The sequence below is a fragment of the Kogia breviceps genome, chromosome 3 (assembly GCF_026419965.1).
Source record: "Kogia breviceps isolate mKogBre1 chromosome 3, mKogBre1 haplotype 1, whole genome shotgun sequence".
NCBI lineage: Eukaryota > Metazoa > Chordata > Mammalia > Artiodactyla > Physeteridae > Kogia > Kogia breviceps.
Window position 1 is genome coordinate 183,193,999 of NC_081312.1, and position 26,625 is coordinate 183,220,623.

The window sequence follows — 26,625 nt, forward strand, 5'->3', positions numbered from 1 at the left end:
GCAGGCAGATTCTTAACCACTGCGCCACCGGGGAGGTCCAGGAGTCACTGATTCTTGAAAAGATTAAACATGCTGGCTTAGAGGAATGCAACCTTTTGTTGCAAAATAAAATAAAGTGAGGGCAGAAATAAGCATGTAAACAATGAAACAATATCAAGGGACAGCAAGTTTTACACCAAGGTTTATAAATAAAGAGGAGAGAGAAGTCGTTTGTGTTAAAGGGCTGAACTGTGTCCTCTCCCAAAAAATTCATGTAGAAGTTCTAACTCCCAGTACCTCAGAATGTGACTGTATTTGGAGACTGGATCTTTAGAGAGGCAGTTTAGTTACAATAAGGTCATTAGTATGGTCTCTAATCCAATATGACCAGCGAACTTCTAGGAGTAGGAGAAGAAATTTGGACATACAGAGAGATACCCGACATGTATGCATACAGAGGGATGACCATAAAGACATGGGTAGAAGGAAGCCATCTACAAGCCAAGGAGAGAGGTCTGGAACAGATCTTTCCCTACAGCCCTCAGAAGGAACTGATTCTACTGATACAATGATCTGGAACATCCTAGTCCCCACAACTGTGAGAAAACAAATTTCTGTTGTTTAAGCCACCCATTTTGTTATGGCAGCCCTAGAAAACTTATATAGCTGGTCTTAGCTACAACAGTGGATTAAGAAGATAACTCAAAAGGCAATAAAGACCAAGAGATTATTCTGGGGGTTAAAAACTTGGTAAATACCAAGAACAAAGGAGGAAAGGGCCTTAATGAACATTTGTAGTAACACGTAAGATTATATGCATAATACTCCCTGACATTTACAGAACACTGCAGGGCACATAACCTTTTCCAAGTGCACAGGGAAAATTTGTCAACCCAGACAAATGGTGAACCATAAAACAAGTCAATAAATTTTAAATGGCTAAGAGTCATACAGCTTATGATGCCTGATCATAACATAATTAAATAAGAAATCAATAACAAAAAGATTATAAAATCTCCAAATATTTGACAATAAAACATTTCTAAATAACAAACACACACCAAAGAAAAAATTACAAGGGAAACTGGAAAATACTTTGAACTGACTGACAATAAAAACAAAAAGTGTGTGGGATGCAGCTAAAACAATGATTAGAGAGAAATTTATTTATCTAAATGTTTATATTAGAAAAGAAGATCGCAATTCAACAATTTCAGTTTTCACCTAAAGAAGCTGGAAAAATCTGAGCAAACTGCACTCAAAGTAAGCAAAAGAAATCAATGAAATATAAAACAAAGAATAAAGGAACTTGAAACAGTAACAGGATATTTGAAGAGACTGATAAAACTGAAAGTCTAGCTAAATCATTTAATGGGGAGACAAAAGAGGAGAAACAAAAATTACTCGTATCACAAATAAAAATGGGGACATCATTATAGATAGTATAGAACAATTAGAAGAAACACAAAACCTCTAAGATATGCAAATTACCAAATGACACTAAAAGAGAATGTAAAGAGTCTTACAGCTATGGGAAAAAAATAAAACTGAATCCAAAATCTAAACTTTCCCACAAAGAAAACTTAAGACTCAGATGGCTTCTCTAGTGAACTCTTTCAAATAGTTAAGAAAGAATATCAATTTTATACTTTCTATAAGATCAGGATATTCCTGATACAAAAACCATACAAAGATACTAAAACAAGAAAACTATAGACCAATACCCTTCATGAAATGAAAAAGGTAGAAAATTTTAAACAAAATATTAGTAAATCAAATCTAGAAATATATAAAAAGGAAAATATAGAAAACAAAAACCACATGATCATCTCAATGATGCAAAAAAGCATTTAACAAAATCCAATACCCTTTCATGACAAAATCATTCTACAAACAAGGAATAGAAACGCAATTCCTAAACCTGACACAGGTCATCTACAAAAAACTCAGAAAACATAATACTTATTGGGGAAAGACTGAATATGTTCTCCCTAAGATCAGGAATAAGACAAGGATGTCTCCTCTTACCACTTACTTTCACTATTTTACTAGAGGTTGCAGCCAAAGCAATTAGGCAAGAAAATAAAATGCAACCAGATTGGAAAGGAGGAAGTAAAACTATCTCTAGCTGTATATGACATTATAATGTATGGAAAAAATTCTAAGAAATCTACTAAAAAACAGTGAGAATAAATGAGTTAAGCAACATTGCAGGATACAAGACCAAAACAAAAATCAACTGCATTTCTATATACTAGCAATAAACAAATCAAAAATAAATCCAGAAAACAATTTCATTTATAATAGCATCAAAAAGAATAAAATGTTTAGGAATAAATTTTTAAAAGGAAGTGCAACATATATAGCTTGAAGTTGACAAAATATTGTTGAAAACAATTAAAGAAGATCTAAATAAATGAAAAGACATCTTATGTTCATGAATCTGAAACAATATTTTTAAGACAGCAATACTCTTCAAAATAATCTATAGATTCAATGCAATACCTATCAGAATACCAATTGGCTTCTTTGTAGAAATTGATAGGCTGATCTTAAAATTCATACAGGAAGTCAAGGACAAAAACAGAACAAATAATCTTGAAAAAGAATAAGCCCTTAGGGCTGGGGGAGATGGAGGAATTGAGGGGTAAGAGCTAAAGTTTACAGATTTTCTTTTAAAGTTGATGACAAAGTTCTAAAATTGTGGTGATCGCTGTACAATTCTTTGAATATACTAAAAACACTGAACTGTATACTTCAAATGAGTGACTTGTATGGTATATGAATTATATCTCAATAAAGCTTTTACCAAATAAAGGACAGGTAATGCAGTATGATTAGGTGGGCTTCAGTATAAAAATGCAAGATTGGTTTAACATGTGAACAATCAATGTAATTCACATTAGCAAATAAATGTGATTTATTAGTTAGCTACTGCTGTGTTACACAATTTCTGAGGGTGGGAATATGAGAGTGGCCTATCTAGACAGTTCTGAATTGGGTCTTTCAGGACCCAGTCCAGCTGCCAGTTTGGGGCTGCAGTCTTCTAATAGCCTGACTGGGGCTGGATGATCCACTTTCCTGTTCACTTCACAGGGTTGTTCATAATACTACATCTGGCTTTCCTCAAGAGCAAGTGATCCAAGACAGAATGAGAGACAGAACAAGAGTGCACACCCAAGATGGAAGCTGCAGTGCCTTTTATAACCTAACCTCAGAAGTGACATCATTTCTCTTTTGTTCTCTCTTGGACACAGAGAACAACAGGAGAAGACCACACAAGGGTGTGAATACCAGAATGCAAGGATCACTGGGGTCCACAGTGGAGTCGGGTGACCAGAGGAGAAAAATCACATGACCACCTCACTACATGCAGAAACGGCATCTGTGAATACTTAATACCCATTCATAAAAACTAACAGGAAACTGGGATAGAAGGAAACTCAACCAGATACACAGTATTTTCTAAAGACGTAGTTAATAACCATTGAATGATGAACAACAACAATACTTTACTCCTAAAATCAAGATAAGGCAAGGATATTCCTACTCACTGCTTCTCACCCTGTATTAAAGGGCCTAGCAACTGTAAAAAGAAAAATAAAAAGGATAATAATTGGAAAAAAAGAAATATTTTTATTTGCAGACAACACGATTGTGCATATAAAATATCTTACAGAAGACACTCCCCTGCGCACACACACACAAAAAGCCAAACCAATAAACAACAGCAATAACAACAAAAAAACCCTACAAGACTGTATAAGTAAATAAGGAAAACCATAGAAACCAAGGCCATTTTACAAAAGACTGCTGCATTTCTAAATACTAACAATTAAAAATGAAATTTAAAAAATTCCACTTGCAGGCTTCCCTGGTGGCACAGTGGTTGAGAGTCCGCCTGCCGATGCAAGGGACACGGGTTTGTGGCCAGGTCTGGGAAGATCCAACACGCCGCGGAGCGGCTGGGCCCGTGAGCCATGGCCGCTGAGCCTGCGCGTCCGGAGCCTGTGCTCCGCAACGGGAGAGGCCACAACAGTGAGAGGCCCACGTACCACAAAAAAAAAAAAAAAAAATCCACTTGCAATGGCATCAAAAATATAAAATACTTAACTATAAATTTAACAAAATATAGGCAAGTAAAAACTACACTGCTGAGAGAAATTTTTAAAACCTAAACAAATGGAGAAAGATACCACGTTCATAGAGTAGAAGACTCTACTGTTAAGATGCAAAGGCTCTCCAAACTGATCTATTAATTCAGTCAAATTTCAATAAAAATCCTAGCAGGCTGATTCTAAAATGTATATGCATGTAGAAAAGATCTAGAATAGCCAAAACAATTTTGAAAAAGGGGATTTATACTACATGATTTCAAAACTTCTAATGAAGCTATTATGGTCATCAAGACAATGTGGTACTGTTATAAAAGTATGATAACTGGAACATAATATACAGCCCAGAAATTTACCCACACTTGTAGTACAGTAAATTGGTTTGTGACTAAGCACCAAAGCAATTCAATAGGAAAAAGAAATGGTGTTGGACCAATTTTTAAAATTTTTTATCTGTTTATTTACTTTTTAGCTGCACTGTGAGGCTTGCAGGATCTTAGTTCCCCAACCAGTGATCGAACCCACGCCCTCAGCAGTGAAAGCACAGAGTCCTAACCACTGAGCTGCCAGAGAATTCCCTGGACCAATTTTTTATATGGAAAAAAATTTCTAACATACACAAAATTTAATTTGTGCTGATCATGGATCTGTATCTCCATGAAGGCATGGATTTTTCTTTTCTTCTCTCTACCATCAAACATACTGATGCCTCCCCTAAGAGACTTACAACACATAAGTAGTGAATAAATATTTGTTTAATAAAAGAACTATGCATGAGAAAAAAAAAACACACCATAGTAGAAAATAACAGGAAGGAAACTTTTGGGATAGAGAATCGTCAGGAAGGGCTCACTGAGAAAAAAAAGCATGTGCCTTGTTTGGTACCTGAAGGCACCAGCTCTGCAAATACTCAGGAGATGAAAATTGCAAGCAGAGAGCAAAGATCATAAAGAAGGATGAGGAAGTCCCTAGTGGTCCAGCAGCTAGGACTCTGTGTTCTCAGTGCCAAGGGCCCAGGTTCAATCCCTGGTCAGGGAACTAAGCTCCCTCATCCCACACGCTGCTTGGCACACCCCCCAAAAAAAGGGACTGGATGACAGCCATTTAGAGTAGCCTGTGAGTGAACGAAGGGGAAGAGTAGCATAAAAAGCAGGAGGCCAGGGACTTCCCTGGTGGCGCAGTGGTTAAGAATCGCCTGCCAGTGCAGGGGACACGGGTTCAAGCCCTGGTCCGGGAAGATCCCACATGCTGCGGAGGAACTAAGCCCAAGCGCCACAACTACTGAGCCTGCGCTCTAGGGCCCGTGTGCCACAACTACTGAAGCCCACGCTCCTAGAGCCCGTGCCCTGCAACGGGAGAAGCCACTGCAACGAGAAGCCCGCGCACCACAATGAAGGGTAAACTCCTGCTCGCCGCAACTAGAGAAAACCCGCGCGCAGCAACAAAGACCCAACGCAGCCAAAAATAAATAAATAAATAAATAAGTGAACAAACAAACAAACAAATAAATAAAGGGGCTGTAGTAACAGTTTCCTTAAAAGAAAAAAAAAAAAGAGGACAGATCATCTGGGGTCTTAGAGCTCCACAGAGTACACTAAAGAATTCTAACCACAGAAATGATGTAATCCAATCTGTGATTTTATAAAATGGCCTTGACCACTGCATGAAGGATGGATTGGAAAAAGCCAGGCAGGAAACAGGAAATCCGGGAGGAGACTCTTAGAGCAACTCAGGTGGGAGAAGAGGATGGTGTCCTCTCTCCAGGATGGAAGCTCCGAGGTGACACTGGGGCTGACATTCTAGCAGAGTTGGGTATTAGCTGTAATTTCTGTTTTGTCACTTTCAACTCTTTGTTGACTTGTTTTTTTTTTTTTCAAAGATGCCCTTTAGGAGGGCAGGGATTACGTCTATTTCATTCACCGCTGCTCTCCAAGCCCAAGAGATTACAGGAATGAGTATCTACGAGACTGGAGGTCAGAACCTGGCATGATGTGGTATAGGTGCTGTCCACGGAGAGCCACCTCCTTCAAACAGCAAATATGAAGGCAACAGGGAGAGCCCTGCGGCCTGTGAAACCCTACAGTATGCTAAGAATGTGCACAGGCTTGTTTACCAATATGAGAAGGAAGGCTACAGCCTAAAACTTTACGAAGCACAAAAGGCACCATTAGATGTTCTCCTGCAGTAGGTGGTCAATTTACGAAAGTAGTAGTTGAAAACATGAACAATTCTAGAAAGGCCTAACTAGACATAGATAAGCAAGGCTGTCACACCGGTCAGAGTGGCCGTCATCAAAAAATCTACAAACAGTAAGTACTGGAGAGGGTGTGGAGAAAAGGGAACCCCTCCTACACCGTTGACGGGAATGTAAATTGGTACAGCCAACTATGGAGGACAGTACGGAGGCTCCTTAAAAAACTAAAAATAGAGCCGCCATAGGACCCTGCAGTCCCTCTCATGAGCACATATCCAGAGAAAACCGTAATTCGAAATGATACACGCACCCCAATGTTCACTGCAGCACTATTTACAATAGCCAGGGCATGGAAGCAACCTAAATGTCCATTGACAGATGAATGGATAAAGAAGATGTGGTACATATATATATAATGGAATATTACTCAGCCATAAAAAAACAAAATAATGCCATTTTCAGCGACATGGATGGACCCAGAAATTGTCATATGTGTGAAGTCAGAGAAAGACAAATATCATATGATATCGCTTATATGTGGAATCTTAAAAAATGGTACAAATGAACTTATCTACAAAACAGAAACAGAGTCACAAATGTAGAAAACAAACTTATGGTTACCAGGGGGGAAAGTGGGCGGGGGGGCTATAAATTGGGAGATTGGGATTGATGTAGACATACTATTATATTTAAAATAGATAACTAATAAGGATCTACTGGATAGCACTCTGTAAAGACCTATATGAGAAGAGAATCTAAAAGAGTGGACAGATGTGTATGTACAACTGATTGATTCACTTTACAGCAGAAAGTAACACAACATTGCAAATCAACTATACTCCAATAAAAATTTGTAAAAAAGACAGGTGAACCCATAATGAGTTGTGACAAGGCACAATTTGGGGTCTGTCACTAAATTGCTGGTGTTGACACCATGGAGAATCTCATGCCCCACTTCACCCCTTCCCTACCTCCACCCCACCCCCAAGAGAAAGTCACACTCCCACATGTAATACCACTTGGGTCTGGCTCAGTAGAACATGACTTATTTTTTTATGTGAGCTAATATTATAGGAGAAGCTTTAAGGGAGATGCTACATCAATGTAAGATATTATATATGCATTCAGGTGATAGGAACTGTATTTACAGATATGCCTCTGGAATTAAAAAAAAAAAAATTAAATCTGGAAGCTCAGCACTGCCGGCATTTCTCCCAGGGCAAGAATACATTTAGTGTCCTATTAAATCAAAGGATGGTCCACTGGAAACAGGGGCACGCTTTACCAGCTGGTGTTAACAAAGATTGATGCACATGTTCCGTCACACCCAACCTGACACTGGGCTTCCAGAAATTTATAATACAGAATGGAAACGTTTTATGTGTTGCAACTTCCCACCCCCTTTAAAGCAGTAACTCACCAGGCAGAAATATAATTCATTTAGCATTTTTAAAATCCACACTTAGGGCATTTTCCAGGGCTAAAGATGCACTGAAACAGAATATATAAAACAGAACTTGTTAAAAAATAACATGTAGGAAGACCTCACGGGAGCCATTTCTGATGATCAGCTAAGACCATGGGAATCAAAGAACAGGATATATTATTTTGTGTGAAGTATGGCAAAAGGAATATTAACACAGAAATAAAATGTGAGCACATATAATATAATTCAAGGTAAAACTTCAGAGTTGGGGAAAGATTTCTCTATCCCTCACATTTTCTTTATTTTCCAAAGAATAAAATTAAGGCATATGTTTGGAACCACTGCTGTCATCTAATGATAAATGATGCCTTTTCACGGGCTCAGTATTGATACATTTATGGGTATACTATTGGAGGAATACTTATTTTTAAGTCTAAAGATCTGAACTGAAAATCTGATGCTGTCAATAACAAGCCATGTCCATAAGGCAGCTCTGGGCAAGTCACAATCTCCTATACACCTTGGTTTCGCCATCTTTAAAAAGTGGCCAAAAAGCTCTCCTCGTCTATAATATAGAACTGAGATGAAGTCCACGACACCATTTTATAAATCATGGTATTTGGTGTAAAAAAACAAAGCACTTCTGTAAATCTATCTGGCTTAAAAGTAACTTCAGAAATGCTCATGATGAACTGAAAAAACTCAATTTTGTACACGAGACACAGTTTCTAGTTCTGTAGGAAAGTGCTTGTTAAGCTAACGGATCACGGGCCGTGGCAACCACTTCACAGACGAACGATTTTGTCTTCTGAGGTAGGTATCCTTGTTACTGTCTAATCTACAGTGCGGTTTTTCGTAACAGTGCTCTTTCTTTATAGAGACTATATTTTGCTTTGTCCTAGAATGGGGCACGGAACAAAAGCAGCCAACGGTCCTATCCCTAGTGAACCTGGAAGAGTTACCCCAGACTGTGGCAGTTCTACGTTCTGGCTCCTCATCTAACTGGCCATGTGACCTCAGCATGTGACTCTAAACCTCTCAGAGCTTCACGTCTCCGTCGGCAAAATGGGGAGAAAGCCTCCAACCTCGCACAGCTGCTGCGAGATTTACCTGCGGAGCTATGTACAGAATGCCTAGTGCAACAGTTCACGTGCTCAGTAAATCTCAGCCTTCGCCTCTTACGTGCTTTTCGCTTCTGTGGATCAACAGAGAAACACCACAATGTTAAAAACAAAATAACAACATACGTAATCCTAAGGGACGTGAAACACACAAACAGATGCTCCGGCACCTGTGCCCCGCCCCCCACCCCGGCTCCTCTCAGCGGACGGGCATCCACTTCTCCCGGCTGCACACAGCCCAGTGCCAGACTCCACGATCACACCCGGGCCTTTGAGGACACCCTCCCAAAGGCTGTGGCGGGGGTGACTCCGAGCCAGGCTCAGTCGCCTCTTCCAGAGGACGGAGGGAGAGGCCAAGAGCTGTACTGACAACCAGGATAAGGTGAGTTATGCCAAGTCACAGCAGGCGCCCCCGGTGCCTCTCGCCGGGCCCCGGTGTGTGGTCAGCACCTTCCGCGTTACCAGTCTGGGTCCAGAAGTAACCTGGGCTTTGCAAACACAAGTGTCTACGGGGGCCAGTGAAATCAATGTAGTAAGAAAAGGAAAAGAAGCAGTAACGTTGAGTGAGGGGGGCTAGCGCTTCCGAAAGTCTCAAATTCTTGATATTTTCTACATAAATGGAGTTTGAAATGAGGTTAGGTTTATCATGTAATTTGAAACGTGTGCACTGCTCTCCAGACCAGGCCGCGGGCAGCATTCTGAACGAAATCTTATAAAGCCTACAATTGCTCTGACTCACAGGATACTGATATTGTGTTTTATTTTTGTATCTTACAAATGAATTTTAAAAGGAAAACAAGATATACAAAATACTGTATGACCCTGTTACATAACTTCTCCATTTCTGTTTAATGAGGAATATTCAGAGGCTCAGGTGAGGATCTTGGTGAACTAGAAACTGCACCCCTGTTGGAAAAAAGCCAGCTGCTATCACTATGGCCAGTGATTAACGTGTGGGTGAGTGGCTTTGCTCAAGGTCATCTGTCTTGGGATGCATGGAGACGGGACGGTGACCCAGGCCACTGGCCGCCACCCACCACCCTCTCAACTATGCCGTCCCATGTCTTGATTTCATTCATACGTCTTAAGATGAATATGTCAACAAAACCAGGAAGAGAAGTAGAAAAGAGGACCAATTCAGCAGTACTGCTTCTTACTTAACCTAATCAGACAGACCATGACCTACCTCTACCTTTCACAAATAACAGGATTTCGGCAGAGTAAACCAATTCTGATAACAATGTAAGGCTGCTAATCCAGAGAGAGGATCTGGACTAAAAAAAACTTGTTTAACTTATCATGCTCTTGGTATCTGATTTTTCTGGAGATGGTTTTGTAACTGCCATTACATCTTTTCTCAAGAAAAGAGTTAAAAGATTTCACATGAGAGCTGCACTAGTTTGCCCAAGTCCACCACAGTCTCCCTTTGCTCTAGATCTTTAATGTGTTTAATGTATAATAAGACTTAGAAAGATGGATTTATTTAATGGGCTTCAGACATGAATCACTAATATGCAGACAAGTGACAAAAGGATTACAGTGTATGCACACATCAGTAACGTTAAAAAATGAAAACAATTAGAACGGTGGTTATCAAGCTCTGGGAGAAGGAAAAAATCGTCAATGAAACGAGCAGCGTCACAAAAGGTCACATAAGACAGTGAGAAATTACACCATTGGAGAACCAAGTTATCTCCTGCAGGGAGGCAGTTTAAGATCTTACCATGCGATGAAGAAGGGAGCTAGAGCAAGCACTCCTGAGTGTTCAACCCTTCAGACAAGTTCACAGTCTTGCAAAGGACATCCAAAGTCAAGAAGTGAATGCATGAAGGAGTGAACGAAGCGACCAAGCAACAAGCTAACCACAGAGATTTCTCGGTAGACGAGGCCGGCGACCTGCCCCCAGCCTCAATTACAAAACTCACAAAAAGGGCAGAGCTCGGAAAACCATTTGTGAAATCAGACGTGTATCAGGAAAATGACAATGATGGGACTGAAAGGGTGGCAGTGAAACCCTTCTTGCCAGGCCTCCTGCCTGCCATGCGCGCTGGCCACGTGCGGTCCTCACCCCCTCCTCCCACTTCTCTGCCCTTGCAAGTCCCTTCTGTGACACCCCTTTGCTTTTTCTCACCTTTCCCACTGCAGGCTAAGTCTCAGCCTTTCTTTGACCCAGCTAATCACAGTGTGTTGGAGACTGGCTTTTGGACTTTCTCAGCCATTGCCTCTCACCAAATACTCAGCCTCTAAATAGTCAACGTTTAATAGTATAAAAGTCCAGTGTGTGTGTGTGTGTGTGTGTGTGTGTGTGTGTGTGTGTATTATTCTTTTTATTCTTTTAATCCTCACATCAATACTATGAGAAGGGGCTGCTATTATCCTCATTCTACGGGAGGCATAGAAGGTAAAATAACTTGTCCACAATCGCAGAGCAAGGACCTGGGAGAGTGAGATTTGAACCGAAGCCCGGCGATGAGGAGGTGAGCTATAACCTACTATATAAATTAAAACATGTTTTAACCCTCTGGAGAAGATAGCTGGCAACTGACAGTGACAATAAAGCCATAAGACATTTATCATCAGCGACTTAATTGACCAAAAAGAGCATACACAGTATTTCCTTCTCTCCTGCCATAGGAGAGGAAGTATTTTTCTTTAGCTTCTCAACATCATTGAGAAAAGGATTAACAGGTGTAACTGGAAGGACTTGAGATGGGTACCCCCCCTCTTTCTTAATTCTGTTCACCCTGGAGAATACAATTAGAAGGAAACTCACAATTCATGACACACTTACTCTCTGCATGGGGTCAGTATGTTTCCACCCTTCACAAATATGCTACAAACAATACCTAAGCTTCTCATATTTCTGTAATACAAACTGCTATTGATTAGTGGTGCAGAGAAAAGGAGACTAAGCCAGCGAGGCCCAGGTATGTGTAGCAACGCGTGCATCCCTTCCCTACGCTGTGAAAACTGCTGCAGATAAGGTTCCGACATCTAGAAACACTGCTTTGCTGCATGCCTGGCTGGCCAACACGACTTCCTTCTCCAAAGGCCATTATCTCTGGCTGCCAAATGCAGGAGGAGAGGTCCCAGGACTGTCTAGAAGCCAAGAAACCAGAAATGACTCCACCAAGTGCCTGCACCTGGACAAGTGGAAAACTGGAAAAATCCTGGAAAACTTAGGAAGGAGAGACCAGGTAAAAACGTACACTTCACATCTTCAGCTCGTGAGACTCAGAAGTGTCCTGTGTGAGTGAGAAAACACAAGATCGGGACAGGATGTAGTGCTCGTGGAGCCGCCAGCCCCGAGATCACCGGCAGGCCGCCTACCTGGGGGCTTTACCCGCTGCTCCGCGGGCCGGACTGGGCAGGCCGTCTGCCTGCACTCCGCCCCCACCAACGCAGGCCTTGCCTCCGCTGCGCTGGTTACTTCTTCCGCTCATGCAAAGGGGCCGACACTTCGCTTCAGTTACTCACCGCGCTACTCTTTACGGACAGAAAGAGAGAGACGGGCTGGTCCCAAAGAGACTTCTGCATTCAGGCAGGCTCGGGAGAAGATGTCAGTCCTGTCTGTTTCACCCGTTCACGGGCAGAGTCAGGTGCACGTGTCAGGAAAAAATTTCTCCTACGAAGCCAAAGCGTTCTCACTGCGTTAACCGTGGGGAGGCCACGGTCCGAGACTGGCCCGGGAGCCAGCCCGACGCTTGAAGGTCCCCGATCCTTCCTGCTGGCTTTGGGGTCTCGGAACCAGGGCGCCTCGCGGCTGTCTCCTGCTCTCTACGGTCACGTCCCAGGGACCTCGTCCCACCTGTGGCATTGTTTATGCGGACCATGCCCACGACTGTAGGTGCTGCCAGACCTCTCTTCTGAACTCCGGAGTCTAACATCCAGCTGCCTCCTGGATTCGATACCCAAACAGCGTCTCAGGCTGCATGCGCCCGAAGCTCAGCTCAGGACCAGCTCCTCTCCTCCAACTCCCTAAAGCCACCCCCCCCACACACCGTTTTTCGTTCCCTCTGAGCTCCGTCACTCCTGGCTCACGAGTTCTGCCTCTGAAACACACCCAGACCCTAACCATTGCCACCACCTGGATGAAAGCAGAAGGGCTGCCTTCCTTCTGGAGGCTTCAGGGGAAAAGTCGTGCCCTGGCCTCCTGCAGCCTCTGGAGGCTGCCCACGCCCCTCGGCTCATGGCCCCTTCCACGCCCGACTCCAGCCTCGCGATTCCGTCATCACACCTGCTGCTGGCCCTGGCCCTCTCACCTCCCTCTTCCGAGGGCCCCCCCACCATGACACTGGGCTCAGCTGGGGAACCCAGGATAACCTCCCCACCTCAAGATGCGACCTTGCATTGGCAAGGTCCGTTTACCATGCAAACTAGCCTATTCCCAGATTCCAGTGACGGAGGGGGGAAGGGCATTGTGCAGCCTTTACCAGAGTGGCTCACTCAAGAGTAAAAGCCAGGGTCCTTACAGTCCCAGGTCGTCGGGTCCCCACTTCCTGCCTAAGCCCGTCTCTTCCAACTCCCCCCGTGACTCACTTAGCTGCAGCCACACTAGTCTTGGTGCTGTCCCTCAACGCACAAGTCCATCTCAGGACTTCTGCACCGACCTTTCCCTCGACCCGGAAAGGTCCCTCCCTGCCTTAGGTCTCTGGCTAAATGACACCAACTTACGGCGGGCTTTCTTTATCGACTCCCAATAATAGAGTAACGCCCCCCCCCCCCATTTAAACACTCTCTTCCATTCTTATTTTTTCCCCAGGGCATTTAACATGACCTCTTATGCTTTCTATCTATCCATCCGTCCATCCTCCCTCCCCCACTAAAATATCATAAGGGGGGCTTCCCTGATGGCGCAGTGGTTGAGAATTCGCCTGCCGATGCAGGAGACACGGGTTCGTGCCCTGGTCCGGGAAGATCCCACATGCCGCGGAGCAACTAAGCCCGTGAGCCATGGCCGCTAGGCCTGCGCGTCCGGAGCCTGTGCTCTGCAACGGGAGAGGCCACAACAGTGAGAGGCCCGCATACCGAAAAAAAAAAAAAAAAAAAAAAAAAATCATAAGGGGTGTTTTGTCTCTTGTTGTATATCCCCCAGAAATAAAACACGATGTAAGGACTCAGTAAACAGTTGCTGGATAAGTGATTTCTACGTTACTGGAAAAGTTTATTTCCTTGGAACCAAAACCTGGCCTAAAGTAGGAACTTAAGTATATTTGAATGAATGAGGAAACGGATGGGTAAATGACAGACCCACCTTATATCTAATTTTCTACAGGTATACCGATTAACATAAAACCAAGTGATTTACTGTTTAGGAACCAGACACAACAGTTAAAGCAACTTATTCAAGGATGTACAACGAAAAAAAAGTAATACGATTACATATTAAAACTCCAGTCCAGCCCCTGACTTTATTTTGCAGTGTCCCTGCACGTTCTTAGACCTGACAAGTCAGAATTCATCCAGATTCCCTTGCTTGCTTCAAACCTTACCAACAAGGTTTCAAGTTAATAAACTCCAAATTTACTTTCAGAGGAAATTCCAGAGAAGTCTCAAAAGCATTGGCCTTGTGTATTCAGATATGTGAAAGGTGAATATGAAGGGGAGAGATCATTATCCACCCTTTAAAACACCTCCAGAAGCAACCCTGCTGTAGGGACAGACGATGAGAAGCCAGCCAGGGCAGCTGCAGGCGACCACCTGGGGTAGCAGGTACACAGAGAGACGAACGGAGACATTCCTACCGCGGTTGGGTGGCCACGGGGGATGGGGGAGGGGAGAGACACCAGCGCAGCAATGCAACTGGCTTGGAACCGAAGAGCAGAGCTGCAATTCCTTCCGCAGAGGCGCCCCCTCCCCTGCATTTTGCCAAGTGTTACTCTAGCCCTGATGCTCAAAGAGGCTGTCAGGATTCAAGTCTCGCCTCCATGACTCACTTGTCCCTGCGGACGTGTCACCAACCCTTTCTAAGCCGTAGTTTCCTCACCTCTACAAAGCCCACTTACTGTTCTTCGGACAATTACTGGAGACAACGCAGGAAAAGCACTTAACACAGTGCCTTGGTACACGAGGCCTTACTACATATTCCTATGATAACTATTATTATAGTACTATCTATTCTAGTATTCTTGACTTAAAAAAAAAAAAAAAAAGATCACTGTTCAAAAATAATACACCTGTTTTCATCTTAGATAGGGGTTTACCATTTATTTCCAGCTAAGTGTTTGCCTGCAGTTTGGGAAAAGTGCCACCAGACAGATGCTGAGATGAAGCTTTTCCAGGTAAGGCTAGCAAAAATAAACTCATTTTAAGACTTTCTCCTCAATTCTAGTCCTGAATAAAAAATATATATAATTTGGTTTTGGAGAGCATAACAGAAATGTTAGAGAAATGTGACTGTGCAGTATCTAAATAGGAAGACCAATGTGAAATTTAAAAATATAAAGGTACACACGTATGTGTAGGTTCAACTGGGTATTTTTCTACCAAATTATTAGCCGATAGAGATCACTGATTCATCCAGTGCCCTACACCGCCTCATTGTTTGAAAAATGAAATAAAACAAAACGCACATTTTTTTTTTCATTTCTCCTCATCACACTAATCGAGGACGCATGTCAGAAGCGCTAAGTGAATTTCACCAAGTTACACAAGAACTGGTCTCACGCGTGGAGATCTGACTCGGTACACTGGGGAGGGAGCAGGTATCTATATTCTGCAAACGCTCCCCGGGAATGACGAGTGCCAACATCTATGGTTGGCACATCACTGCCTAGAACCTCTCTTTTGGCAAGAAGGGTTTTTGCCACTGTACACCTCTTCTCTTGATCCCGTAGCCTGCTTCTTAAGCAGGGCTGGGTGACCCACAGCTCAGTGAAGAGACGGTGCCGAGTTACTCCGCAGCCCTTAAAATCAGTACGAATGCAAGACCTTGTATACAGCAACAAAGGAGCTACAGAAGAGGGGAACATGCAGGGATGAAACTCTGCGTTTGTCCCGTGGGACCCGGTGAACGCCTTCCCTTTTAGACTAATGCAGCCAGCAGAGCCTCCTGCCCCGTGGAAATGTCCTGTATCTGCACGTGTTCCTGTAAGGAAGCCACAAGACACGTGTGGCTGCTCCACACCTGAAGTGTGGCTCACAGCTTCCATACCGGACAGCCCAGCTCTGGACAGGAGCCAAACTCAGCCCGCCGGAACCTTCCCAACACCTCGCTGCCCGAGGTCCTTGTTTCACGAACTCACTCGGTACTTATCCCTTGAGAAGTTACCTCACTCCGAGCACGAGGGAGGTGCTGGGGACATAGCAGGGAACAGAGGTAAACCCCCTCTTTCATGGACCTCACAGCCCGGTTTATAATAACTGCCCTCTTTAAAAGCACCAGACTCATTTGAGGTACTTCCTCAAAGAATGTTGGGTCCAATGTGTTTTTAAAAATTGTGTTACTTTGCAGATATAGAGAAGAGACTTGCGGTTACCAAGGGGAGGGCGGGGAAGGAATGGGAGTTTGGGATTAGCGGCTGCAAACTAGTATATACAGGCTGGACAAACCACAAGGTCCTACTGTATAGCACAGGGATCTAGAGTCACTATTCTGTGACGAACCATAGTGGAAAAGAATATGAAAAAGAAGATATCTGTCCATCTATTTATCTATCTATCCATCCATACATATGTGTACAACTGAGTCACTTTGCTGTATAGCAGAAATTAACACAATACTGTAAATCAACTCCACTTCAATAAAAGTTAATAAATAAATAAATAAAATTGTTTTATTCTGGAGCAAAAGAAGCAAACAGTCATAGTTTGAGAAGCAATACAGTTCCACGTATTTGAAGAAACGGGAGGATACCCAGAGCCTCCACGAGAAAAGAGAGGAGAACTCATGGAACTTTTCCAGCAGGGCGGCATAACCTCAGTAACAGAAGAACTGGTTTGGACATTATTTCCAAGGAAGGTCACAAGGGCACCCAGAGCCACCTGAACGACCAGAGTACGAAGATTCGGGGGCCACGGCAGTAGGCCCGAGGGACTCCCAGCTAGGACGTATGTAGCCAGTCCCACTGGAGATGGCAGCAGGAGAGAACCAAATTCGTGACTGCAAACGGTATTTTTAAGCAGCTGTCATAAACACTTGAACTATTTGGTAAAAGTTTTCAAGGGATTAAAATAAAAAATTAACAGATCCCCCCCCACACCCAAAAAAATAAGAGTGATGGTTAGATTTTTTTTTCCTTTTTAAAGCCATCATCACCGTTGTAGAGGAGGAGCCCTGGGTACGACCACTACGACTCGGCCCAGGCTCCTTCCACGGCACCAGGCAGGCAGCCCAGCCGGGCCATCTGCCATCAGCCGCTTCAAGGCACTGGGAGCTACAGCCGCTGCGCACAGCATCGGGGCAGCACAAACGCAGGACAGCTAAACTCTGGTCAATGACAGATGCTACTAGAAAGCATCAGAACTGGGTGCCTCGCTGGAGGGTTCTTGCCGAGAAGAGGAGAGAGGGGTTTTCAGAGTTGCTGCGCGGGGATCGTTATTATTAAGCAAAGCCAGAACTCGGACCGTTCATCGGCCACCTTACCTAGTTCTGGGGGCAGGACGGTCAGGCGGTTCCCCTGAATGTGGAGCTCCTTAAGCTGAGTAAGCTCCCCGATTTCCTTAGGCAGCGAGATCAGGTCATTATCCCTAAGGCTGAGCTAAACAGAAGAGAAAGCAGCGGCTGTCAGAACAATTTTCAGGTAAAGAGGCGCTCGAGAGAAACTCTCCCCCCCCCCGCCCCTGCCCTCTCTTCTTCGAAGGCTCAGTCTCTTTCCATTTATTTACAAGTGTCTCTGCAGACACGCAAGAAAACGGTCTCAGAGGGTAGTGGTTTCATTCCAAAACAAACCGTACTCTGGCTCAAATTGCCTGGATTCCACCCCTACGAGGGCTGCAGGAGTGAACTGATTTTCTAAGAATTTAGATACATTACTTACTATCTGCAACTTTGTGAGCTTCCCAACATCAGGCGGCAGGATTTCAAAATCGTTGTCACTTAGATAGAGTGCACGCAGGGTGGCTGCAAGTTAAACAGCGATATATAAACAGGGTGGCATGGAACCCAACCGTCTGAGGTCTGATCGATACAAGGGAGTCAGCTTTGATTAATAACCCTGGCGTGGTGAAAAGCCTGTGACACAGCTAGGGCTCGGGATAGTAACAAGCAGGTCAAACTTAGATTTACTGGCTTATTGTGAAGCTGGTGCAGTCAGGAAAACGTCTATATCCAGGAGGACGGAGGAAATCAACAATGTATGGGCGCCGGCGGCTTCTGGCACAGGGTTTCAACATGCTTTCAGAAAAGACAGCTGTTTTTCTTCGATTACTTCTGCTTCACATGTATGCCCCGATCTGCATCCAGAGTGAAACCCAGAAAGCCACTGCGTCACTACTTTCAATGCTTGGGGCCAGAGGGCTCGTGCGTGCAAACAGGACTAGGTCAAAAAATAAATAAATGGCCAAAAGGCTGTTCGGTGATGGAGGCCAAAGTCGCCGTTCGCTGTTTCTGTCTTCAGACTAATTATTATTACTTGTTTCTACAGCCTTAACCACAAAAAATAAATGAAGATGAAGGAGTTACAATAATAAAGTGGAGTTTAAAAATAGAGGAAACCCTCACGTAGGCATCATATCGGTAATCAGAAATTTGCTCATGATATGATACACTGATCCCAGTCCCCAAACTACTGAAGGCAAAAATCCTAAGGCATGTTTTTAATCCTTAACCAAAAGGGGGAAGTACAATCAGATGTATGTTTAATTTGTTTACAGGTATTCAATTACATTCTAATGTCTTAAAATTCGACAGAACTGTATGTTGATACACATAAGAAAAACAGTTTCTTCCATGGCCCAGGAAAACATGTTAAAGTTGGTTTCACGTGCTTGACAAAGTCTGGGATAAAAGATATACATAAGGTAAAAAATGAAACTTCAAAGACTAACTCGGCAAGGTCAGAATTTCTCGAGGCCACAGCTTGTCACTACTTGGAGAGGCAGAACATTTACTTAAAGACAGCAGCTCTTTCTTAAAGATTTCACGAGTCCTCAGGAAAACCAGTCTTTCCTATTTTTCACAAGCATCTGCAGCACGAAATGTGTTTGCATATAAAAGGATAAAGTGTGTTCATATGTGACTAACAATTTCTTAATGTCTGATGGTATGCTATAGACAAAATAGACTACATCAATAAAAACACTTTTTACTTTAAAAGGCTTAGAACGAGAATCTTGGCTAGAAATGTTTAAAATTCTATTAGTGGTTTATTAACGGATATTTTTATAAATAACTGATTGGAATATCTTTGGGCAAAAAGGCTACAAAGAGTTAACAGCAGTACAGGAAGAGGACACACATTACGTCTTTTGCATGCTCTTTAAGAAGAAAGTCAAGCTCTCTTAGCTAAATGTGAGACTTGATCTCATTCAGGTAAAAACCTCTCTCAGAAAGTTAATATGACATTACCAAGTCCACCTGAGTGCAATGGTGTCAGGTCACGATATATCAAGTATACATACTGCTGAGCTATGAGGGAATATTCAAAGGAATCTGAAGGGAAAAAAAATGTATCTGTCCAATAATTTCTCTTGGAGTTTGGGCCCTGGCAAATAAATTTCCCGTTTAGAATGCAAAGGACCATTTTAAGGAGATTTATAGAATTAAAAGTTTCTTACTCAGGTAGAAGAAGTTTCCGGGAAGAGAATTTTCATTCAAGTTGTTATAAGTCAAATCAAGGACCTCCAGAGCTGGGAGCGATCCAAATCCTCGAGGCAGAGTGTTGAGTCTATTCATGCTGTTGTTGGGGGGATAAAATGCAAGACGTCACACACAAAACGGGTATTTATACAGACTACTCAAATCACCTCTGTGTCACGGGCCTAAGAGCCGCAGGTGAGAGGCTCAAAGCTCAAAAGACCGCCGTAATTCCATCCACTTTACACTACTTTAACCAGCCTAGAAATTCTAGTCAGAGAATCCACACATTCATGAAACATTTGAAAATGTCTCAGTTGTCACTTTCTCCAAAGGTGATGCTCAGTCATAGTTTTACACAGAAAATTAGAACATCACAAAATATCCATCCTTCTAGAGAAAAACTTCCTTATGAACGTAGCAATAATAAGACCTCAAAAGGTGCCTATGATGAGTTCTAGTAGTTTTCTGGTGGCATCTTTAGGATTCTCTGTGTATAGTATCATGTCATCTGCAAACAGTGACAGCTTTACTTCTTCTTTTCCAATTTGGATTCCTTTTATTTCTTTTTCTTCTCTGATTGCTGAGGCTAGGACTTCCAAAAGTATGTTGAATAAGAGTGGTGAGAGTGGGCAACCTTGTCTTGTTCCTGATCTTAGTGGAAATGGTTTCAGTTTTTCACCATTGACAACGATGCTGGCTGTGGGTTTGTCATATATGGCCTTTATTATGTTGAGGTAGGTTCCCTCTATGCCCACTTTCTGGAGAGTTTTTATCATAAATGGGTGTTGAATTTTGTCGAAAGCTTTTTCCTGCATCTACTGAGATGATCATATGGTTTTTCTCCTTCAATTTGTTAATATGGTGTATCACGTTGACTGATTTGTGTATACTGAAGAATCCTTGCATCCCTGGGATAAATCCCACCTGATCATGGTGTATGATCCTTTTAATGTGCTATTGGAGTCTATCTGCTAGTATTTTGTTCAGGATTTTTACATCTATGTTCATCAGTGATACTGGTGGATAAAGAAGATGTGGCACATATATACAATGGAATATTACTCAGCCAAAAGAATAAACGGAATTGAGTTATTGAGGTTATTGAGGTGGATGGACCAAGAGTCTGTCATACAGAGTGAAGTAAGTCAGAAAGAGAAAAACAAATGCCGTATGCTACCACATACATATGGAATCCAAAAAAAAAAAAAAAAAAAAAACGGTACTGAAGAACCTAGTTGCAGAGCAGGAATAAAGAGGTAGACATAGAGAATGGACTTGAGGACATGGGGTGGGAGGGCAAAGCTGGGACAAAGTGAGAGTAGCATCAACATATATACACTACCGAACGCAAAATAGTTGGCTGGTGGGAAGCAGCCGCATAGCACGGGGAGATCGGCTTGGTGCTGTGTGACCACCTAGAGGTGTGGGATAGGGAGGCTGGGAGGGAGGCTCAAGAGGGAGGGGGCATGGGGACGTGAGTATGCATATGACTGATTCACTTTGTTGTGCAACAGAAACTAACACAGTATTGTGAAGCAATTATACTCCAATAAAGATTATTTTTTAAAAAGGGCTTCCCTGGTGACGCAGCGGTTAAGAATACGCCTGTCAATGCAGGGGACACGGGTTCAAGCCCTGGTCCGGGAAGACCCCACATGCCGCGGAGCAACTAATCCCGTGCGCCATAACTACTGAGCCTGCGCTCTGGAGCCCGCAAGCCACAACTACCGAAGCCCATGCGCCTAGAGCCCGTGCTCCGCAACAAGAGAAGCCACCGCAGTGAGAAGCCCGCGCACCGCAATGAAGAGCAGCCCCCGCTCGCCGCAGCTGGAGAAAGCCCGCGCGCAGCAACGAAGACCCAACGCAGCCAAAAATAAATAAATTTATATATATATATAAAAGATACATATGAAGCCTCATAGTTTTCACACTTCTGCTTCATTTGCTTTCACGTATTCCTCCCAATGGGAGACCCCCCCCCCGCAAAAAAATCACTTTTTTTTTGTTCATTTTGCAACTACTAATAGTAGTTTCAAAATCATCTCTAATTAGAATCAAGGTTGCCAGGGACTGGGGGAGGGGGGTGGGGAGTTGTTTAATGGGTCTTGAGCTTCAGTTTGGCAAGACGAGAAACTTCCAGAGATTGGCTGCACAGCAATGTGAATATATTTAATGCTTCTGAATCATACACTTAAAATAGTTAAAATGGTGTATTTTATGTTATGTGTATTTTATCACAATTGAAAGTTTTTAAATATATGTATACATTCCAATGAAAGCTAAGGAAAGCTAAGGAAAATATTTTCCTATTATGTTGTATTTTCTTCAAGACTCTTATCTTTCTTAATGTGGTTCCCTTTGAACACACTTAAAACCCAATTAAAAAAAAAAACTTTTTTAATCTAATATAAGGCTGACAAATATTGAAAGGTGGGAGGGACTGTGACACTAAAAATAATTCTAGACTCCAATCCTTCTCACATGAGATGCAACCCTGTTCACACCCACCAACCAGGCCTCCGAAGAAACAGCAGACAGCGGAGAAAGAAACCTAGGAAAAAGCGATGTCCACCTCTTGATGGGTATAAAATCTTAGGTTAACTTTACACTTAGCAAAATAACCTCCACTACAATTGACTATACTGCCAACAACTAATATTTTCTATGAATTCACAATCTGTGAGGGAAACTTATGTCAAGCGCTTCAGCTGGGTCTTCAAAACTATCGTGGAATGTTGGCACGGCAGTACTTATAACGATCTCGGAATTCTGCGATGAAGTCACAGGTTAAGTACCAAGGACCCCTGACTCTACCGATGAGAACGACAGGTATCTGAGGGCACCCAGCACTCGTGGAGGCCAAGGCACCCCTAATCCCTGGACGCCAGCGTGAGGGTGCTGAATACATTGAAGGAACAGAGTCAGAGACAGTGAGAAAGGCATAGAAGTATATACATCAGGCACTTCTTTCTTTAAACCTTGCTCTAAGTTACCCATCTTTGAAAACGACCAATAAAGTTTTTCTTTCCAAACACAGAAATACACTTTTGAAACATAAGGTGCAGGAAATCCACGCTTTGGACTTTCTTAGCGGGAAGAGGCATCTCACCAAAAAGAGAGAGCTCTTGTCCAATCTCCAGCCTGTCCCCGCCTCCGGGTGGCAAGAATCGACCAAACAGCAGGTTCTCTTTCTCCTTGAGCGAGAAACCAATCCCCCCAACCTGTCAGGAACTCGGCAGAGCCCCTGTGCTGTCAGCAGCAGTGGGCCCGCTAACCCGGAGGGCAGAAAGGAAGCCCTAGCTTCAATGCCTCGGAAGGCCTGGAAGCAGAGTCGGTTCCACCGCCAGCAATGCCAGGAGCGCAGGACCTGTCCCTCTGGACACCAGCACACACACAGCGACCGGACAGCCGGGTCCCGGGCACTGTCAAGGGATGCACTGTCATGCACTGCCTACCCCGTAGGGGGCGCTCAAGTCCATCTCCAGCTACACATGGGAGCTGCCTTTTTTTTTTTTTTTCAATTTTTATTGGAGTATAGTTGATTTATGATGTTGTGCTAGTTTCTGCTGTACAGCAAAGTGCCTCAGTTATGCATCTACATATGTCCCCTCTTTTTTAGATTATTTTCCCACATCAGTCACTACAGAGTACTGAGTAGAGCTCCCTGTGCTCTACAGTAAGTAGGTCCTTATCAGTTATCGATTTTATATAGAGTAGTGTGTCTACGTCCATCCCAGTCTCCCAAATGTATCGCTCCCCCTGGAAGCTGCCTCTTTTTAGGGCGTCCCTCCAGCACTCAAGGTTGCCCTGAGAGGTGACCGCAAGGGGAAAGGAAAAACACACCTGATGGAGGTCCAGCTCCAGCACTTGCTGGCTGGGTGGCCTTGGGGAACTTATTCGGCTTCTCTGAGACCCAGTGTCCTCAACTGTAAGAGGAGGGTAGTGATAGCCTCCCAGCAGGACTGCCTGGAGGAGGAGGAGAGAGAAGACACGGGAAGCCCCTGATGCAATTCCTGGCTCCCAAGTAGGTTCTCAAGAAACGGTGGCTATAACTACAGCTGGTTGTCAGGACGTTTGAGAGAAATCTCGATTCCGCCTCAGAGGCGAGCTCACCTGAGGAGACAGTGGGGAGCCCGAACCGTCAAGGATGGCTTCCCCATCTGCTTAATTTCCAATCGACTCAGGTGTTAAAGATAAAGCTGCTTAGGACTCAACCAGGCCCAATGGTTTAAGTTCTTCTGTTTGCAGGTGAGCATTTTTCAAATGCTTAGGGAAACGGGAAGACACCCGCGGACAATGGAGAACTTTACAAAACCGGAGAGTCAGGGGCTGTCTGGCATCTTTTCTCTCTCCTCCTCAAAAGCTACAGGAAGGCCTACACGAGCACTTCCCTTTGGGGACACTCTGACCTGCAGAGGTCCTCTGGGGCTCCTCCTGATTCAATAACACCTTCTTGGGCTTCCCTGGTGGCGCAGTGGTTGAGAATCTGCCTGCTAACGCAGGGGACGCGGGTTCGAGCCCTGGTCCGGGAGGATCCCACGTGCCGCGGAGCAACCGGGCCCGTGAGCCACAACTACTGAGCCTGCGCGTCAGGAGCCCGTGCTCTGCAACGAGAGGCCGCAAGAGAGGCCCGCGCACCGCGATGAAGAGTGGCCCCCGCCTGCCACAACTAGAGAGAGCCCTTGAAACGAAGCCCAGAAACGAAGACCCAACACAGCAAAAATTAATTAATTAATTAATTAATTCCTACCCCCCAACATCTTCTTAAAAAAAAAAAAAAAAACACCTTCTTGCCTGAAAGGCAAGTATTTTTCTCTCCTCCACAGATGACGTGCTCAGATACTTAGCCAAACAGAACACAAAAAGAAACCCACGAACACTGAACACTGCGCTCAGTGAAAACTTCTACGTCTTCACAGGACAAGCTTCAGCATCTCACTGGGTCAAAGGTTATTCCAGAATAGCTGACACGATGCTCCTGCCATGAGGTTATCCCCGAAATGACGAGCATCCTGTAACCTACGTAGCGTTACATTTTTTGTCGAATAACTCAGCACACTGAATGACGCCGAAAGGATGAAGAGCGTAATTCGACTTTCCGCTCCTTATTCAGGTGGCCTGAAAGTCCTCTCCAGCTTTGAGATCATCAGAATAAACAGCAAATAGGATATAAAACTTTAAAATCAACTTCTGGTTGAACGTGCAGCTTGGGTTATGCCTGTACGTGGCCTAACTGCTCTGCTGTCGTCGGGTTTCCTGTGTGGGGGGTTTTTTCTTTTTATTATTATTGTTCTGGTTGTTGATTCTAAGGAGGCCTCTGTGCCTTGCCTTAAGCAGGGGTATGTAGGTATAATTCTTCACGCCATTCGAGGACAGAAGTACCATTTGTGGAAACTCATCTTAATTCCTTTCCCAGAGAACTAAGAGCTGTGTTCAAACTCTGACAACCCCATCTGTGTAGCTACGTACTCAAACACAGAAAGTGCTACACAATCAATAAATCACCAGGAGCCAAAAATGCAAACGGCTCCAAAGACGACAAAGAGGCAACTCAGATGTGATTGATAAAAAAAGGGAAGTTTAGGGCTTCCCTGGTGGCGCAGTGGTTGAGAGTCCGCCTGCTCATGCAGGGCACACGGGTTCGTGCCCCGGTCCGGGAGGATCCCACATGCAGCGGAGCGGCTGGGCCCGTGAGCCTGCGCGTCCGGAGCCTGTGCTCTGCAACGGGAGAGGCCACAACAGTGAGAGGCCCGCGTACCGCAAAAAAAAAAAAAAAAAAAAGGGAAGTTTACCATTCCGTGCTGAGGCGTCCTGAACCCAGCCAAACAAAACCTGTGCTCATTATCTTCCCCCAAAGCTGTGTCCGCCCGTACCTCTGTATCAGCCATCCCATCCCATCCCATCCCATCCAAACCGTCCTGCCTCGTCGACTGTACCGCTTATATGTATCTTTCATATAAAATTCCTCCCCCGCCTTCACTGTCCCCGCCCTCGTTCACCAGGAACGCTAACCTGGCGGCCTTCCGGGTCTCCTCTAACCTCTCCCCCCCCGCATGATCTTCACGCGAAAATCATCTCGCCTCATCTCAAGCCTGCCGCTTCCCTGTGCACACGCCCCAACGGCAGGGTAAGACCAGAACTCCTTCATCTGACACACACGCCCTCCATTAGCCACGGCAGACACGTATTTCTCTACAGGCTGTTTCCGCAACTGTCACGTACGCTCCCTGAGGGCTGGCCAGCCAGCACCTGGACAGCACCTGGCACAGAGCAGAGAGCTCAGGACACGCTCATGGAATACACAGCAGACTCGTGTGCTTCTCTGCCTGGCCTCACCTCCTACCTCACCGCCCCCCGCCTCACCCTTTACACCCAGCGGCCCCCTGCAACTCGCAACTCCTGGAACGGAAGTCGTGCTTGCAATCGGAGACATCTTCCCCCTCCTGGTGAGTCTTCTCAGCCTTGAGTCTCGGCTCTGACACGACACCCCTGCAGGAACCCTTCCGAGAACCTCACCTGAAGGCTAACGTGCTCCCTGTTGCCGTCTGACAACCTTCCACGCTCGGCGAGCCAGCTGCACCCCGGCCCTGCTCACTGACAGCCTCTCTGCCTCCATCCTGAAGGCCAGGGACTGCGGCTTTCACCGTCGATCCCCAAACAAACAAGGCTCCTGATGCAGAAAAGGCAATTACAGGGCTTCCCTGGTGGCGCAGTGGTTAAGGATCCGCCTGCCAATGCAGGGGACACGGGTTCGAGCCCTGGTCTGGGAAGGTCCCACGTGCCAGGGAGCAACTAAGCCCGTGAGCCACAACTACTGAGCCTGTGCTCTAGAGCCCGCAAGCCACAGATACCAAAGCCCGTGAGCCACAAATACCGAAGCCCGCGTGCCTACAGCCCGTGCTCCCCCAACAAGAGAAGCCCACGCACAGTAACGAAGACCCAACGCAACCAGAAATAAATTTAAAAATAATAAAAAGCAATTACATAGTCCTGAGATAAATGAACCCATAAATAAAACAATGATGATGCTAAAAGTGAACATTTAGGTATGG

General features: G+C 44.5%; 1 protein-coding gene across 4 annotated transcripts in view; it reads right to left on the reverse strand.

The window, feature by feature from the left end:
• The window catches only part of RSU1 (Ras suppressor protein 1), a 187,950-nt gene that overhangs the window by 120,783 nt on the left and 40,542 nt on the right, over window positions 1-26,625 (reverse strand). For all 4 annotated transcript variants that reach the window (XM_059059232.2, XM_059059229.2, XM_059059231.2 and 1 more), the window contains 3 exons: window positions 19,552-19,670; window positions 17,814-17,896; window positions 17,420-17,534 (listed from right to left, as the gene is read on the reverse strand). In XM_059059232.2, coding sequence (XP_058915215.1) covers window positions 17,420-17,534; window positions 17,814-17,896; window positions 19,552-19,670 — 317 coding nt within the window. The remainder of the gene's footprint in view (window positions 1-17,419; window positions 17,535-17,813; window positions 17,897-19,551; window positions 19,671-26,625) is intronic.